Source organism: Colias croceus, chromosome 21 (assembly GCF_905220415.1).
Source record: "Colias croceus chromosome 21, ilColCroc2.1".
In the NCBI taxonomy this organism is placed as follows: domain Eukaryota; kingdom Metazoa; phylum Arthropoda; class Insecta; order Lepidoptera; family Pieridae; genus Colias; species Colias croceus.
In genome coordinates, this window is record NC_059557.1 from 5,197,670 (window position 1) to 5,214,922 (window position 17,253).

At 32.3% G+C, this 17,253-nt stretch overlaps 1 protein-coding gene across 2 annotated transcripts in view; it reads right to left on the reverse strand.

Moving 5' to 3' along the window:
* Positions 1-10,980: 10,980 nt before the first annotated feature.
* LOC123701307 (U8-agatoxin-Ao1a-like) overlaps positions 10,981-17,253 on the reverse strand; it is a 43,028-nt gene continuing 36,755 nt past the window's right edge. Inside the window, exons 2-4 of one of the 2 annotated variants that reach the window (XM_045648734.1) lie at positions 13,225-13,333; positions 12,168-12,246; positions 10,981-11,849 (exon numbers count right to left, since the gene is read on the reverse strand). In XM_045648734.1, the coding sequence (XP_045504690.1) occupies positions 11,714-11,849; positions 12,168-12,246; positions 13,225-13,306 (297 nt within the window). In that variant the 5' untranslated portion in view covers positions 13,307-13,333 and the 3' untranslated portion in view covers positions 10,981-11,713. Of the gene's footprint in view, positions 11,877-12,167; positions 12,247-13,224; positions 13,334-17,253 lie in introns of both variants that reach the window. The other variant, XM_045648733.1, reaches the window with a different exon arrangement.

Genomic DNA, 17,253 nt, shown 5'->3' on the forward strand with positions numbered 1-17,253 from the left:
TCTAAACATCCAGCGTGAATTTGTACACACACTATTACCAAGATGCAAAGATCGTTGTAGAAGAATCGTCGCCTTACTCCATGACGTTACGGTATTGCCATGACGCGATCTTGAAATTTTACTCTAAACGCGCATGTTTCACTCATATTAATATTACGCAAATTAAATCATTTCGACCTTCGACGAAGCCTTCTTCAATTACACCATTTATGGTAATTATTTTTGCATGCTTGTATTGGCTGAACATGTTTGTGCTTTATTAATATAATTGTATCACCATTGAATACCATGTTTAAAGCAAAATAAAGATTTTATTTATTTATTTACACTGAAATTAAAACTAAACTAAACACTCTTATATAAAGAATAAATAAATGTGAATATGTAAAATTATATATTATTTTTAACTGTATGAGCAATAAAGGCAATATTTTTTATTACAATTTTCTTTTATTTTACGTTTAATAACAGTTTTGAATAAAGAAATCATGCAATCGAAGTAATCCGCCCTAGCGATACTAGCGCGAGTGAGTGTGATGTCAGAGGCGCTTCGAATCTACAGATGTTTCGTCCTAAAATATGTAAACTTCAATAATCTATATCTCAGTCATTTATTGATGGATTTCAAAATTTTTTTCGGCCACTGATTAGTTTTGATCTATTTTTTAAGACTAGTAAGGTGAATATACTATTTTCTTTTTTTTTAAACTTTTCCATTTTTCCATACAAACAAAATTTATGTCATTGAAAAAAAAATTAAATACAAATAAATTCAGTATTTTCTGATTTTTTCCTTTGTACACTCACTATTACCTAGTTGATTACAAAATTTGAACTTTCTAGGTCATCTGGACGTGGGTTAGGTTTTGTATATGTCTATAAGTCAGTCAGTCTTAAAAATTGCGATTTTTGGATATTAATATCTACGCAACTGTTTAATCTGTATTTATGAAATTTAAGGTTCTTGTTTATCTTGAGGTCCTCTTGATATGTACCAAATTTGGTTTATATAACTTAAATAGTTTTCGAGTTATAAGGAGGTGAAAAGTGGCTCGAAATGGTTCGTGTAAATATACACACGGCTGCTGCTCGCCAGTTCTCTTCGCTTGAACTCGGCTTGACACGCTGCCGCGTGTCTAGATACACCTTAAGAAGTAGTTATACAGAGGTTCGCTAATAATCTACATCAATAGTATACCCATAATACAAAATGAATGTGCATATACGATTTAATTATAAGTAGGTACTAAACTTAACAAATTTCTGTATAGGGATATACAGAAATTTGTTAACAAATCTACATCGATAGTACACCCATATTACAAAATGAATGTGCATATAGGGTTTCATTATAAGTTGGTACTAAACTTCCATACACAGAGGTTTGCTTATAAATCTAAATCGATGGCATGTCCATAGAATAAAATGAATGCTAGCTTCTATTAGATCGTTTCATATGAATGACATTTATATAAATTGAATGCGTTTTTCATGAAAGCCTTTTTCATTCTCGACACGTTTCAGTGTGGTATTTGATTGAAATGTTAGATCGATGCTATAAATAAAATATGTTTGTTGTGAATATTCATGGAAATATTTCTAGGAATTCAATAGGAAAATATTGAGCTTTAAATCATTTTAAAAGAGAATATAGCGCACCTTTTGGGTTGACCATGAATCGGGAATTTAGCGGATAAGTTTCATTGCTCTTTTTGATTCTTTTTGATATATTTTTTTGGTTTTACAGCATTCGAGTGTAGATAAATTATGTTTTTAATAATAATCAATCCCGAAGCGGTAATAGCACAGTCTGTGTAAAAGTCCATCTGTTTTTCTATCTTTCATAATGTTGATTGTATTTGTGGAAGCGAAAGACGCGAAAAGAGCGAAGCTGCGGTTATAAAGCTAGCTATATGTATGTAAGCTTATCTATACTAATATTATAAAGGTGAAGAGTTTGTTTGTTTGAACGCGCTAATCTCGGGATCTACTAGTACGATTTGAAAAATTCTTTCGGTGTTAGAGAACCCATTTATCGAGGAAGGCTATATATAATCTCGTTAGGACCAAATGGGAGCTGAGCATTGCGGGTAAAACCGCGGAGCACAGCTAGTAAATCATAAATACTCAAAATTGACGGGGTTTGATGAATGAGAGGGAAACAAAAGTGACATGCAAGAACGGAGTTAATGGAATTCCGACATCTCAGTAGATTTACATTCGGCTGTTTGCTTTGTTTTTCTCAAGATCCGGGATAACATATAGGTATGTTTATGTTTATTTTAATATCCATCTGGTATATTATTTCCTTTTTAAGTCGAAACAACTATGTTAACTAAAGGACAGATTATCGAGCGGTAAACAGGCATTCAGGTAATTATTTTGTTTTCTTAATTTTTTTAATTAACCATAGTTTTGAGTAAAATCTCGTGGATGATTTGTTGCATGCTATAACTAACATGTAAATACAATAAATCCCTGGAAAGCCTACAATGATTCATTATATTCAAATTGTATTATTCATTCGGTAATGAGATAGCCTTTGTACATCTATTTTCAGCTTAGCACTAAATTCATAAATTGGAATATTTCAATGACCTTTATTAAATACAATTGCATTATGTTTACCCTAGCTTACAATATGGCCGCCTACATGTTCTCAATGCAACAGGATCGCGACACCCACGCTCACAGCTCTGACGTCACAGTTATGATTTGCGAGATCAATTTCACATACCTTTTGGAGTATTCTCTAAAACTTGTGAAATTGAATAATCTTTTTAATCGTTGTATATCTTTATTTTTTTTCTATTAAATACACGGTAGAAGCTTACTAGCTCCTAGGCCCTAGCGTACTCGCTTATGTTCTTTTTTTCGCAGGTAAATATTTTGTAAATTTTTTTCGTTTATTAATTTATTGATGATTGCAATAAAAGTACATTATCAGTATTTTTTCATTGACAAATAGTTGAATTATGTGGCCAGAATGATGCTTTTATTTAATTTATATTCAATTAATATTATTCAACAAACTCAGTACCTATTTTAATAATTCGCTTACCACTGTACTATAGAACCGTTGAACATCGCAAAGGGAAGCTTTGTATAGAAATGATTCTTCTGATTTATTTCAGTACAAAGCTTCCTGATTTTATTAAGTTAAGACTAACAAAGACCTAGCTTTTACAAACGAATTGTAATTTTGCCTTTTCCTTTGTTATTAGATTTGTTACTTTATTTTTGTATGAAAAGAGGATAAAAATATAAATTTTGAACAAAATAAATTGATTGGTGATTAAATATGATCCTATTAACCCATTTAGAGTTGAGCGATTTTGGTACATTCGGGTGAATATAATACTGAGAGGATATCGGATTTTAATAAAGCTTTGTGTAATTTGAACTGACTGGGCTTTTCGAAAACCTAAATGATTTATTTTATGTCGTTTAGTTAGAATTCCGGCTTTATTTTAAACTAGCTGTGCTCCGCGGTTTTACCCGTAGTGCTCTGCTCCTGTTGGTCTTAGCGTAATAATATATTATAGCCTTTCTCGATAAATGGGCTATCTAACACCGAAAGAATTTTTCAAATCGGCCCAGCAGTTCCCGAGATTAGCGCGTTCAAACAAACAAACAAACAAACTCTTCAGCTTTATAATATTAGTATAGATAATTATAAAATGTTTCCATTTTTAGGGCAATTTAAATTTATATTTGGGTGCGTTTGGAAATTCGGCACAAAAGTACATAGGTACCTTGGATTTAATCAAAGGCTTTATCGAGCTTGTTTTTTTTATATTTTTTATTACTGTGATGATTTCGGTACACGTTTTTATTTTTTATTACTGTAATCTACACAGTAAGCCGTAGCTTTTTTTTAATTCTTTTTTAGAACAGCAGTAAATATAAGCTTTTGCTTTCTGTATTTACGTTTTTAAAGTAAAACTTTTATTACATCGTCTCAAACTTTTTGGTCTGTGTAGCGCATGTCGCGTGACGCACGATACGTACGATAATTATCGTACAAATACGATAATTTTTAGTTAAATGTCTATAGTGTGAAAAAAAGTTTCACTTTTACCGTGGTTTCATAAAACCACACAACATTTTTTTAAGACAAGTAATTTCTACATTCGAACATACGCGATGAAATCTTTTTTTCAGCAAGTTTACTACATTTATTGTATCATATTATGACGTGGTAATGAAATAAAATGATACGTTATGCATGCCAACAAATATTAAAATGAATAGCTGGTCAGTATCTGACACATCATATTTCGGCCATTGCGTTAACCTTTCTATTTTATGAGGCTGTATAATTTATTATGTAAATAAAGTGTAAATATTATTATTTTGAACAATATTCGCGGTGTATTTTCAAGCATGGCGAGATATTTAGCCTACATTAGATTCATGATTTATGCATAGTCGAAAATCCATACTAATATTATGAATGTGAAAGTAACTCTGTCTGTCTGCCTGTTACTCAATCACGCCAAACCAATTTGCATGAAATTTGGTATAGAGATATTTTGATATCCGAGAAAGGACATAGGATAGGTTTTATCCCGGAAATCCTACGGGAACGGGTTTTTCTCTGAAAACACGTGCGAAGCCGCGGGCGGAAAACTAGTACTATATTAACCATACCGTGTGTAAATGTAATAGTAAATGGGTAGTGACAATCAGTTTCACATAAAGTGTATGCTGATTAGCTACTTTTTAGGATCACATTATTTTTTAAATGTATTTTATTGAAATGCGTTGTTGAATTTTTTTTCTTTCTTTCTCCTTTCTATTTTATTGCTTAAATAAAATTATATTCAAAACCATTCAGTTGGTATGGTGTGGTTGAATCTATACTAATGTTATAAAGCTGAAGAGTTTGTTTGTTTGAACGCGCTAATCTCGGGAACTACTCGTCTGATTTAAAAATTATTTCGGTGTTAGATAGCCCATTTATCGAGGAAGGCTATATTTATTATACATCATCTCGCTGACTAACAGGAGCGGAACACTGCGGGTAAAACCGCGGAGCACAGCTAGTATAATGATAAAAGTCACGTCATGTTGGCTTATTCTCTAAAGTAAATAGATTCCATTTACTTCTACAATCTTTAAAAGCTCATATTCTTATTAAAAATGCATTCCAAAACCATCTTACTAACATATTACAATAAGAGTTAAGTTCAACATTGCCATTCGAAATATGATTTTATCCCACCAAAAACATTTTCATGTAAAATGTTGCCAAGACGAGCCTATATGACTCGCACTGTCAAAAAGTTATCAGATCTCATGTAGAGCCAAGCTTCTAACACTACACGCCCTAACTCTACAAGGCCTAACTTCACAAACTCTACACCTTAGTCAAAATATGTGGCTTGGCCATTTCGCTACATTCACATCGGCGCGGCGTAAGGTGAAAAATTAATTCACTGTTCATTACTTTTGTGTTATACAATAGTTCTTGCAGTAACGAACGGCCAAGCCACATATTTTGACTAAGGTGTAGAGTTTGTGAAGTTAGGCCTTGTAGAGTTAGGGCGTGTAGTGTTAGAAGCTTGGCTCTACATGAGATCTGATAACTTTTTGACAGTGCGAGTCATATAGGCTCGTCTTGGCAACATTTTACATGAAAATGTTTTTGGTGGGATTTCATTTCTTTTTGTAAGTTGTTAAGTAACAAAATTTTTTTTTTTTTTTCTTCTTTTTTTGGGGTGTATTTCTTGCACATCAGAGACGCCTTTTTTATAGCCCATTCTCTTGTCAAGGACAATTTATTTTTTATTTTTAGCTACTGTGTGGACGTAAGAGGCAGGAGACGTTCGCAACACTCATATTTATATTTATATGATCTGATCTGAAGTATATGTCTCAATATATTATGTCGATTAATTTTTTAATTTTTTTTAACAAGGAGTACCCATACATATATATATCTAGGGGAACCAAGTTTTAGATTATTAGATTAGACCTCTAGCGTCATCAAAATTTAATTTAAAATTACAGGTCTAATACAAACTCCCATCCCCTAGTTTAAGGGGTTGGGGGATGAAAGTTACAAGTTTTATAATTTTTTTGTTGTTTGTGTGCTAATACTAGCTTACATACAAAATTTCAGCTTTCTAGGACATTAGGAAATACCTTAAGAATTTTGATGATCATCAGTGAGTCAGTGACGAAATTAGCGTTTTTTAGATATAAATAAAATCTGAAGTATAAAAGCTAATGTAATTAAAACTTAATATATTCAATAAGTCCGCTATCGACAATATATCCCGATATTGATCTAGCATAATCCAAACCCAAGTTATAAGGGTTCAAAAAAACGTCGAAGCGCTTCGAGAAAAGGTAGGTAGTGCCCGTGCGCTTCGCTTTCGCTTGGTTCGTCTTGGCGGGGGCACTACCGTGCCCCCAGACCCCCAGATTCAGGTCATGACACTTAATGGAATACCAAATGGAAGATGTTACGAATTATACAGATTTAAGCGTTCCCGGAATAATCTTAATATTGGTTTACTCTCCGCTGATATCTGAAGCTCACTGAACTGAGTTTGACCGATTGTGTTATGGTTATAAGTATGTAGCTTTGTTTTATAAAGAACGGAAGTAATGCCTTGAAGGGGAACTTGTTATGTAATAGATGCTTTCCGAATCGGTGGTAAATGTTGAAAAATGTAATGACGATTCGAAAGTTTTATAAGAAATCTATTTGAATAAATAAATGTTTGAGTTTAATATAGTCATATTAAACTCAAACAACAACAGTAAAAAGTGTGTCTAAAAGAACTGTAGTTAGAGATGTAGAAGTTTGAGGACACACTGTTTATTGACTAGTAGGGACTAAACTACGGTAATAATTTCTTCTCTTGTAAGATCTAGCTCGAAACTAAAATGTTCAAAAAAAATGGTTTTAACTTTCACTTTCAAGTTAAAACTGTGCACTATTTTAATATCTACGAAACGTTATAAATTTTCTTTTCTTTCTTCTTTCTAAAACACGAAGACAAGAAATAACCGAATGAATATTGTTTGAAGAACGACTGTTGAATAACATACGTAAATGTAACTTGCAAACAAAGCCGCGGGCATTAAGAAAGTAAATTATATTTTGCGATTTTCCTGATATTTCTTATAGCTCTTGTTTTGATTTTCCTCATTTCTTAATGTCGAAGCATGGTTTTCGTTTCAGCGAATCAAATTCCTATAGATTAACCTATACATCATTTTAGAAATGTGTAAGTGGATTTGTTTGTTTGTTCACGCTTCCATCGGTCATTCATAAAATTCTTTACAGAAATAAACGTACCAAAAACATATTTTCAAATCGGACCCGTGGTTCCTGAGATTTACAAACAAACTCTTCAGCTTTATAGTTAATATTAGGATATTAATTTATTAGGACGTTTTCACGTTTTTCAGTTTAAACAAGGAAATTAAAAATTCGTTTTCAGTTTCGTTACTTAAAAAAGGCTATGTATGTAAAAATAAGGTGTTTATAAAAAGTGTCAAATACAAAAAACACTGACAAATTTAGGTGATGAATTACTACCTACTTCATGTTTCCGTCCCCTCATTATAAAGTGGTAAAAGGGTTTAAATAAATAGCCTCCATAAAATGTGTCCCTCTAGATTTGAATTTTCTATTTTATTCGTGTAAGAAATAAAGTAAAACTGGTTTAAACTTCATTACATATTCATTACATATAAAAGTAAATTATTTTAAATTTAAAAGTTTCATAATGCATTCGTTTTTTTACCTTCTCCCAGTGGTTGCTTGGCAGACGTCACTGCTTAGTGATAAGGCCGCTAATTATCGTCATCAACATAATTATTGAATCAATTTTTTTTATAGTGTACTAGCTTACCGCCCGCGGCTTCGCCCGCATTGTCTAAAACCTAATAAATTATATACTAAAACCTCCCCCTTGAATCACTCTATCTATTAAAAAAAACCGCATCAAAATCCGTTGCGTAGTTTTAAAGATTTAAGCATACAAAGGGACATAGGGACAGAGAAAGCGACTTTGTTTTATACTATGTAGTGATGATGATGAACAATGAAGTGTAAGAAATAAATAAAAGTAAATTAGCCTAACTGATTCACGTTTTATGTGCAGGACTTAACTGAAAACAATCAATATAGCCTCCAAATGGTTTTTGGTCAAAAGTTAATAGATTGTAAGAAAGATGTTCAGAATAATAAGACCTTTGCTCCATGTTGGTTCACGCTTCGTTGGCGCCCAATGTATACTTATCTATGAACATGGATAGTTTTGTTTTATGTATGGTCATTTATCAATTTCATGATTGTAACGAATGAAGTTCTTATTGCGAAGTTTAGGATGTTTTTATATTGTACGAAAAAGTAGTTAGTGTACCTACAACTACTTAGAGAGAAAAATGTACGTTCATTTTTACGTATGCGAATGATAGGCAAAAAGAATAGCAGCTCAAATCTCAGGAACCCCTATTAAACAGGAAGCGTGAATATCAATAATTAATAATTTAACTTTGTATGGCATTTAATATATTCATTATCACTCAAAATAACAATATATCACTCGTACATTTTATAAGTAACTTTTTAATAGGGCTGATGAATGTATGATGAAGTAGTTCCTAATATATAAGTAGGGGATGTTTTTATATTATGGTTTTTGTCTCATGTTTTAACTTCAAATATCTACCAAAACTTCATTAACTTCTCATTTAGCCAAGAAAGCAAAACAGGCTCATTCTCATGTTATTTATTTAGTAATTTTCCAAAATAGAAATTCATTTGTCATTTTATATAAAAGTTTACTCATATATATCTTCAGTCCCTCATTCTGTTAATGGAAACGTCAATATTGTGCATTAGTGCTCAGCCTCTGCAACTTTATATCAGTGATAGTAGTTTTTAATATCAGTTGAGTAAATACGTTCTTACGAGCCAATAACTTTTATGTACTCGTAACATAATATGGGTTGACTCTATGTTATGTATAAAGGGACGAAAAGCTAGCTTTGTCTAATTAATTTTAAACCAAAGATTTTGACACTTTAAAGATCTAGTGAAACACGAAAAAACTCACATCGTGATCCAACCAATATATTTGTATTTAACTAAACATATTCCATGGCCGTTGGTTAGAAATCATCATCTTCGCGACAAAACCGTCTGATATGTTCTTCAGTTTGTTTTATATGTATTTCTGCGTACATCTACGTATTTACTGAGTGACATATTATATGCTAAGTTTAAATTTGCTTATGGGTCAACCCTGACGACACCGGCATAGGAGTCTATTATTATATTATACTAGCTTTCCGCCGGCGGCTCCGCCCGCGGTTTCAAAGAAAAACTCGCATAGTTCCCGTTCCCGTGGAATTTACGGGATAAAACCTATCCTATATTAAACTTGGATAATGTAGCTTTCGAATGGTGAAAGAATTTTTAAAATCGGTCCAGTAGTTTATGAGCCTATTCATTACAATCAAACAAACAAAGTTTTCCTCTTTATAATATTAGTGTAGATGTAGACTAGCGGTCCGCCTCGGCTTCGCCCGTGGTACATATTTCGCAATAAAAAGCCTATGTTCTTTCACAGGGTCTAAAAATTGCCTGTGACAAATTTTATCAAAATCGGTAGAGAGACTGAGACTGAACAGACAGACAGACTGAGTTACTTTCGCATTTATAATATTAGTAGGGATTATGTTGTTTATTTATATACAAATTAATACTACTACTACAGAAAAATCTAATTCACTTAATAGCTTAGTTTGTTTGTTTCCATCCAGTATCTCTTATTCTACAACAAATCCATTTCAAGGGTTTGAAAGCACTCATTGTACTCTATCGTTCTACCTTCATATACTATATTACTGCATTATTTATCGAAACCTCTAGATAAAAGCCATGTACCATGCACATTTTATAGACACGATACAGCGATATTTCCAGGAATAAATTTGCATGTAAAGATCTGGAAAATTTTACGTGAGAGACGGCACGTACGACATTTATGATGCCATGGATATAAAGGCAATACCTTAAAGTTGTGTGTTTTGTATTTTATTTGTTATTGGTGTTTTGCATTAGTATAGCCTATTGAGTAGGGGTGTTAGGCACGTCTCTTTTATGACTGAAGATGACTGCGTGATTTAGTAACAGACAGACAGACAGAGTTACTTTCGCATTTATAATATTAGTATGGATTTCACAGTATAGTCGACCTTTTAGATCAAAACTGTGTTAAACTTTCTCACAAGCCTACAAATCATGTTTTACTTAGGTTAATATTTCATGCTAGACTTTGGTACGTCAATCTTTATTTTGTAAAAATGTGCGTTTTCTTTTATTCTTTAAAAGTGTATCGAATGTACATATTCGTGGTATTTGATATGGAAATCATTTTTGTATCTCTTTTTATAGTTCTTATCCATACAATTTAAGTATTCTGAAAATTGGTTCAGTATAGAAAGGAATGATTACGTGATAAATAGATTTTTCTACCTAGTTTAGACTTTAGACGCAGTCTCAAACAAATAAATTATATACTAAAACTTTTTCTCGATAACCAGTCTTAAAAAAAAAAAAAAAAATCTTAAAAAAAGCATCTAAATCCGTTCCGTTTGTGTTGTTTAATTAATGCTTAATCCTTTAATTGATATAAGATGAATATTGTTAATATAAACAAATAAATCAGTCAAGTAGCTTAAGTTCAAAGAACAAAGTTTTAATACATCGAAATGATCTATAAAAACATCCTTTTCTTTATAAACCAGGATTCCGTTTTCTAAACAAGCACGTAGCAATAACGCTCCTGTTTCTTTTTTCTTTGAAGTCAGGAAGTGACCCGAGGATTGGGTATTGATTAATTTATAACTAAGATGTTTGTCGGATCTACTATTTGATATAACTTTGGTCCTTACTATGATTGCAGTAATATATCTAAGGGAAATGGTACACAAATAAACAAACGAAGCTTCTCCATAAACATTTATTAGTATAATATATCATTTTCCATATTTCATATTCTTATCATTAGGGTCACCCGATAGAGCAACATATAAATTAGGAATCTACATACAGAAGATTCGTCTACGCTGCAATTCTATATTACCCCCTGTCCGAGAGTCGCAAGTACATTAAAGATTCGTTCATTAATTATAAGAATTATATTTTGACACATTTATAGATATTTTAAAAATCTAAGTTGCCAATCGCAAATACAAATGGCGATATTATAAAGGCTTACGATAGCGTCCTTCACCAAGTTTTAAGTCTCTTATATGACTAGAACATTTAAAAGTTAAAGTGTCTATATTTATGCTACTCTTCTATTGACATAAGTTTACCACCAATTAGCAGATCTACATATACTTAACTCTACATACATACATAGCGATAGAATGGACTGCAAGTAGCCGGGTACGTTGGTGAAAAATAAATAACTGAAAAGGCACCAAGAACCCGCGCTGCCCGCAGTCCGCGGCTAATTGGCCGAGCTTAGCGTCGTGGCGTACTGATTAGGCAATAAGGCTGGGTGATTGCCCAACCAAGTAAGCGGACACTCGGCTCAATTAGAGACGGTGAGAGAACAGAACGTCATATAGTGGTCCAAAATCCGAAATAAAATCGACATCCCTGTTTTGAATCGGAAAGATATGAAAAACGCAACGGGTCCAGTTAAAAAGCGGCGGTCGGGTCGTCGTGGTGTTAGCCCCATTTCTGGAAGAGGCCCATGCGCTGGCAGCGGCAGTTGGAGCCCCAGAGATTGCAGCGACACGACGAGGAGTGGCAGCAGTCGCCGGGGCGGTGGTCGCAGTTGCCGCCGCGGCGGATGCACGCCCGCCTGAAAACGTAGATCAGCGACGAACGTCTGAAACCATATCACCGTCTAGCCTAAGGATCGATCCACTGCGGAACGATTTCATACTACGACTCTAAAACTAAAAACTACAATCAAGGAAACTTTTGAAGTGTACAAAGATAAACTAAATAGTTCTAAAACCCAAACTGCATCTTTGAATTAATGCTGCGTAACTAACCTTGGCCTTAATTCAAGATTCAAGATCAAATATTGGTCAAAATAAGATCAAATCATTATTCTTCTTTTAATATGGCTACATCAAGGCATTTGTTAACTCATATGCATAACCGCGTTACTCACTTGCCAACATCTTGAAGCACCTGCAGGTCGTTGGGGTCGTCTACATACTCGGGGCCAGTCATTTCGATGTCGTCGTCGCCTGAAATATACACAGAATTAATATAACCAGTCATTGATGCAGGAACGCAGATTTTTATGTTTATTATACATATAACTATCCATATTATAATTGTAATTGCGTGCTATGTTTTATGTTTGAGTAATGTTAAGGATGAAATAATGGTTAATCGATAATCGAAATAATATTACGTAATGTTGTATTGACTGTCAAAATACTTGCACTGCATTAATCATTGTGCAGTTTAATCACCACTCTACCTGTGACTCTACTCTACAAGACGTGAGAAATCGATTTTGAAAGAAATACATACATAAATTGACAGAATATTTTATAGCAACACCCCAAAATAAAAAAGTAGAAAATTCCTGACTTCCCCTTATTCACACGTTACAAGGTAGATTATATTTAAATAAATAATGCGTGTTAATATTTAAAAGTCGCACTCGGTAAATACATTCGCGACGCTAATGTATTCTGTAATCGGTTTAACTGGAGTTTGCTCTAGACAAGGGGATTATACGTGCGAAATTTCGCAGCTTGTAATTCTTAAAATTAAATATATTATAGTTTTAATATCGTTCTATGCTTCGTTCGGAAATCCAGTTATAATATGTAGTATGTTTCACGTATCGGGCCGTGGTAAGCTAATTATGACCTTTGTACAATTTTAAAATTTGGTTAATTGAATTGCTTTGTAAATTAGTGGTAGTTGTGTTATGTTGTGAATTTGAATCTACTGATCAGTGTATGTTTTAGTTGTTGTTAATTATGTTAGTTTTCTTTGTAACTATCAAATTAGCTCACCTTTTTAAATTAGCTTTTGTTCCTAATTATATCACCTAAAAATGAAGTTTTAAACTCACTATCATTATAAAATTGGATCAGAATTTTAAAGATACAAACCAAAAATGTTTAGATACGCGTTGAAATGATATATTTCTATACTTGCTTTCTTTTCGCAGATTTAACGAATCTATAGTACAATAAATAACTCACCGGGATCAATGTACGAAGCTCGTGACTGCTGAGCTAGCACGATGGCCGCTAGCATCAGCAAGATTGCGCTTGCGCGCCGCATCTTGCTCTCGCGCCAACCGCTGCTTATCTGTTCAAAAATATACATTTAAACCGCTTTATACTAAACTACCTTCCACCCGCGGCTTCGCCCGCGTTTCAAAGAAAAACCCGCATAGTTCCCGTTCCCGTGGGATTTGCGGGATAAAACCTATCCTATGTGTTAAGCCAAGTTATCCTCTATATGTGTGCTAATTTCATTGTAATCGGTTCAGTAGTATTTGTGTGAAAAAGTAACAAACACACACACATCCTCACAAACTTTCGCATTTATAAATTATAATATTAAGTAGGAACGAAGTAGGATGCATATTCATATGCATACACGGACACGGTACATGTACCAAAATAGTATTTTTTACAATTTTTGTCTGTCTGTCTGTTCTGGCTTATCTCTGAAACGACTGGACCGATTTTGGCGGGACTTGAACTGACAGATAGACGATGCAATTCCAAACAACAAGCTCGAGCTTGTTGTGTTGAAGAGATCTATACGGATATTTTAGATGTCTTTCATAATCTGATAGGCGGGATATCAGATTAATTATTGTTGATAATAATAATTAACGTCATCTTGCTTATCTACCTACTTTAGTAAAAGTAGAGAGTGTGTTTCTCTGTGTGTGTCACTGATTGATTGGTTTGAAATTTAAGTAAAAATGGTTTTCAGAAAAATAAGACTTCATACAAACTCATTTAATCTTATGTACAGTTGGTAAATCTCTTCTTTTCAATCCTCCTATTACATTATTCCAATCAATAATAAAAAAGGCCAAATTAAACGTCAGTCTTTATAGACTGGAAGAAAAGTTAGGTTCCAAACTTTGTTAATATAAATCTTTATTAAAAATAACTCTGAACCTTATTTCGAAAGCGAATATTGGGATAGTTTATGTTACCTACGTCATTATTTTAAGATAAAGTTGTTAAAGGTATACCTTATAAATAATATAACTGTATAAAACTTATGTATTTATATATTGTATTTTCTGCAATACATAGTTGTCATTATATCAATTCACTTCACAATAAAATTTATTGCCTAATTGAAAAAAAAATTTAAACACAAAATCTATTAAAAAAATATTATGGAATTAAAAAAAAAATTATACTTTTGCTATACAATGTTAATAATTGGACAGAAATACAGTGCAAATATTAAAATAGTTCTTTGTTGACGAGAAAATATCTTCAATATGGCCACTTCAGCTATATTTTGCCATTCACGTTTCGTTCTGAATAGAGCAATCTCTATCTTGTTATAATTTATGATGCTCCAAGAAAAATATTTATTTACCAAACATTTTACTTATCTCTTCATATTATGATATTTGACCATATTAATGTCGTAAGAAGAAAATGAATGAATTACGTATTAATATCTTTTTGATATAGTATCTATTTATTAATGAATTTGGATTTCGGTGTAAAATACGTGTACTGTAAATAATTCAAAACAGGTAAAGAATACAAAAATATTAATTGAGTCTACCTATTTGTTTTAATTATTGTTCTGTTATCATTTTACTAATTTTCTTAAATTAATATAAACTAGCTTACCGCCCGCGGCTTCGCCCGCTTTGTCTAAAACCTAATAAATTATATACTAAAACCTTCCTCTTGAATCACTATATCTATTAAAAAAAACCGCATCAAAATCCGTTGCGTAGTTTTAAAGATTTAAGCATACAAAGGGACATAGGGGCAGAGAAAGCGACTTTGTTTTATAGTATGTAGTGAAGAAACGCAATTGGGATCCATCCGGTTTTATTCCGTTTAAGTAATAAATATTCTTATTGGCCAGTAAGGATTATGTTTTGTGCCAAACAGCTGTTATATCAAACACTTAGCAAAGTAAATTATAATCACACTAAAAGAAAAACATCAATCCTTTGCTGTCATTCGATATCAATTAAAGTAACCTTTTAACGCTCCCACTGAACAAGGAAAAACTCAATATTTATAAACCAATCTATTATAACACCATGTTTTATAGCAGTATTATTTTCAATGTGCGAAAGTGATGGCACTAGACGACCTATATAGCTCTGTCCATAATATGTCTGTGCTCTGTCCTGTTTCCACTCTGGTAATAATACTGCTGTAAGATGGGGGCAGTAAGTGATAGTTTGAGGAAAACGATAGTATTGACACGATTACTGACAGCGGTAGATACGGGGATTAATATGAAAGAAAACTTTATTGCTAGGGGTTTATCGAGTTTCGCTTGGTTGAAATAAATTGGGTCAGATGCCAAGGCGAGAAAGGATTTGTATTATAAGACGTTTTGTTTAATGCTGCTATAATTACATTCAAAAGCTTTGAGCTTCGATTGCTTTAAGCTATTGCAAAATAAGGGATACGTAGGGCGCATGAAAAGTTTGATGAGATATATTATGTTTATTTTTATTTATACTTCTATGTGTTTTAATTGTGAATAAAATTGTTAAAATATTCTAAAAAAATGAAAATAAAATATATTAAAAATACTTAATTAGTTTATTTGAACAATGTACTGCTATAAACTAAAAAATGATGACCTTAGTCATAATAATATGAACTATGATGTTAACTTTAACCCCACATTGAATAAATTAAACGAAAATCATATTTATGAAAGCAATTACTAAATTAATTATAGATACATAGATAAAAATATTTTACGCGTGAAAATACGAGTATGTAAAAGCTTTTATAAATATTATAATATAAACAAATAATAATGTAATAACAATCACTTTGATAATAAATGAATTTGAATATTTAAGCCGGCTTCTCACGTACCTGCCGCAGGGGCAATATTGGAATTGCTCCCTTAATTGGCTCCTTAATTGCGATGTGTATAGGCAAGCAGGAGCAATTTGGAGAACAGCTGAAAATGCTCCGACCGCCGTGCAACCGAGATTGTTCCAATATTGCCCCTGCGGCAAGTACGTGAGTAGACGGCTTTAGAAGGACAATAGTCAAGTCTACAAATTACATTTGGGTAAATTACATTCAAAGTTATAAGGAAAGTGTGTATTTTAGAAAGGTCTAGATCGATACTCAAAGTTAACTAAACAAGTTAAGTCTAGGGTGAAGTTGTTAACTCTAAGTTACGCTTGTAAGTTTGCGGATTGTAAATGTTAATATTTATCAATGTACTTTTAGCGTTCTAAATCTTGTAGCGAATAGAACAGTTTCATATTTAATTTCATGTGCGTTGGTTTTTACTGTTTATTAATGTAAGTGTATTTTCTGTGGTTTAAAATAAAAATAATTGTATTTTTATAATAGAACTCGACGAAAGAGGTTGTTTGGAATTGAAAGCTCTTTAAATAAATTAAACATCGCGAGATTGGTCAATACTGTATACTCAAACTGTCCTTTCTGAATGCTATCAATTATCATATTATTAAAACGTGACCTTTTATAAGTAGTTTAATGAAACACTATTTTATATATAAAGTTAGGTTCAATACAATTTGTGTCAAACAAATACTAATTTATCATAGCAACTGATTATTTTTACATTCTTATTTCTTTGATCTGTAAACAAAATCTGAAAGTAAAAAGTACTGAGAGTTATTGATTTACTCTTATGAAACATTAATTTGGCGTTTGGAGCTTTTTTAAGTAGCTTTGACCTCGTTGAGGAGGCTTTAGACGATTCTGTGAGACGCTTTGAGTCACAGATTTAAAAAAAAATTGACAATTAGGTAGGTACTAAAGATTGTTTTTGTTATTTTGATTATTGCAAATTATGTGTAAATACTGTGATGTAAATACTGTGATGTACAATGAAATGTATCCTCATGCTAAAAATTTACACAGAATAATATTTTGAGATAATAAATAGAGTTGCACTGATACGATATTCTGTCATAGTTTTAAATAAATCAGGATTAATTAACATACTAAATAGGCACAGATTACTAAATATATGTAGTTGGATATATAAATAATATAAAA